General features: G+C 63.2%; 1 protein-coding gene across 5 annotated transcripts in view; it reads left to right on the top strand.

Annotated features, from left to right (window-relative positions):
* Positions 1 to 259: 259 nt before the first annotated feature.
* Positions 260 to 741, top strand: part of SYT9 (synaptotagmin 9) — a 70,292-nt gene continuing 69,810 nt past the window's right edge. Inside the window, exon 1 of one of the 5 annotated variants that reach the window (XM_035328575.1) lies at positions 260 to 614. In XM_035328575.1, the coding sequence (XP_035184466.1) occupies positions 377 to 614 (238 nt within the window). In that variant the 5' untranslated portion in view covers positions 260 to 376. The remainder of the gene's footprint in view (positions 615 to 741) is intronic. The other 4 variants (XM_035328574.1, XM_035328578.1, XM_035328576.1 and 1 more) reach the window with 4 other exon arrangements.

Here is a 741-nt window from a genome sequence, read left to right as displayed (position 1 = left end):
AGATGGTGGCTTCTCAGCCCACTGCCTCCTCTGGGAGAGCAGGAGGCTCCCCTGCCTGCTCCTCAAGCTGGGCCCGGTTCTTGGGTGCCCAGGATTTGCCAGCGATGCTTTAACTCTTCCTAACCCACCCCACAAACCAGCTGAAGTACACTGTTAGCTACACGGGACTCACACTATAAATGTTTTCCCCTCCACTAGGCTCCCAACTGCTAGGGCACGCATTATTTATTGAAAAATAATTTCAAGACAATTAGTTGAGTGAATGTAATCTTTTCTGAATAGGAGCAGGCAGTGAGGCGCAAAAAGCTCACGGTGTTTAACTGTTTATAGACACTAAACACAGACCAGCAAAGAGGGGGCTAGGGCCTGGCTAGTGATGAAGAGGAGGAGGAATAAGAAGAGTTTCCCGAGGCTTGCTGCCTGCCGAGACCCGCACCCGAGGCCGCCTTTTCCTACACCCTGCAAATTCTCCCCCGACCCGGCCCGGCTCTGGCGGGGGGCGGGGGGGACGGCTAAACCCCCGGCCGCCGCCGGCTGGGTGCCCCCCGCGCCGGGCCGAGCTGCGGCGGCGCGGCTGGGCGGGCGCCCGCCCTCCCCGCTCCCGCATTCAACTGGTGGGTCCTCCTCCTCCTCTCCTCCTCCTTGGCCGCCCCAGAGGAGCGCGGCGGCGCGGCCGGCGGGCAGAGACTGCGGGACGGCCCCCGGCGGGGCGAAGCTGGCAGCGGGGGGCGCGGCGGGCGG

The sequence above is a fragment of the Oxyura jamaicensis genome, chromosome 5 (assembly GCF_011077185.1).
Source record: "Oxyura jamaicensis isolate SHBP4307 breed ruddy duck chromosome 5, BPBGC_Ojam_1.0, whole genome shotgun sequence".
NCBI lineage: Eukaryota > Metazoa > Chordata > Aves > Anseriformes > Anatidae > Oxyura > Oxyura jamaicensis.
Note: the sequence above shows the minus strand (reverse complement) of the source record. Positions and strands in the feature narration are given on the sequence as shown.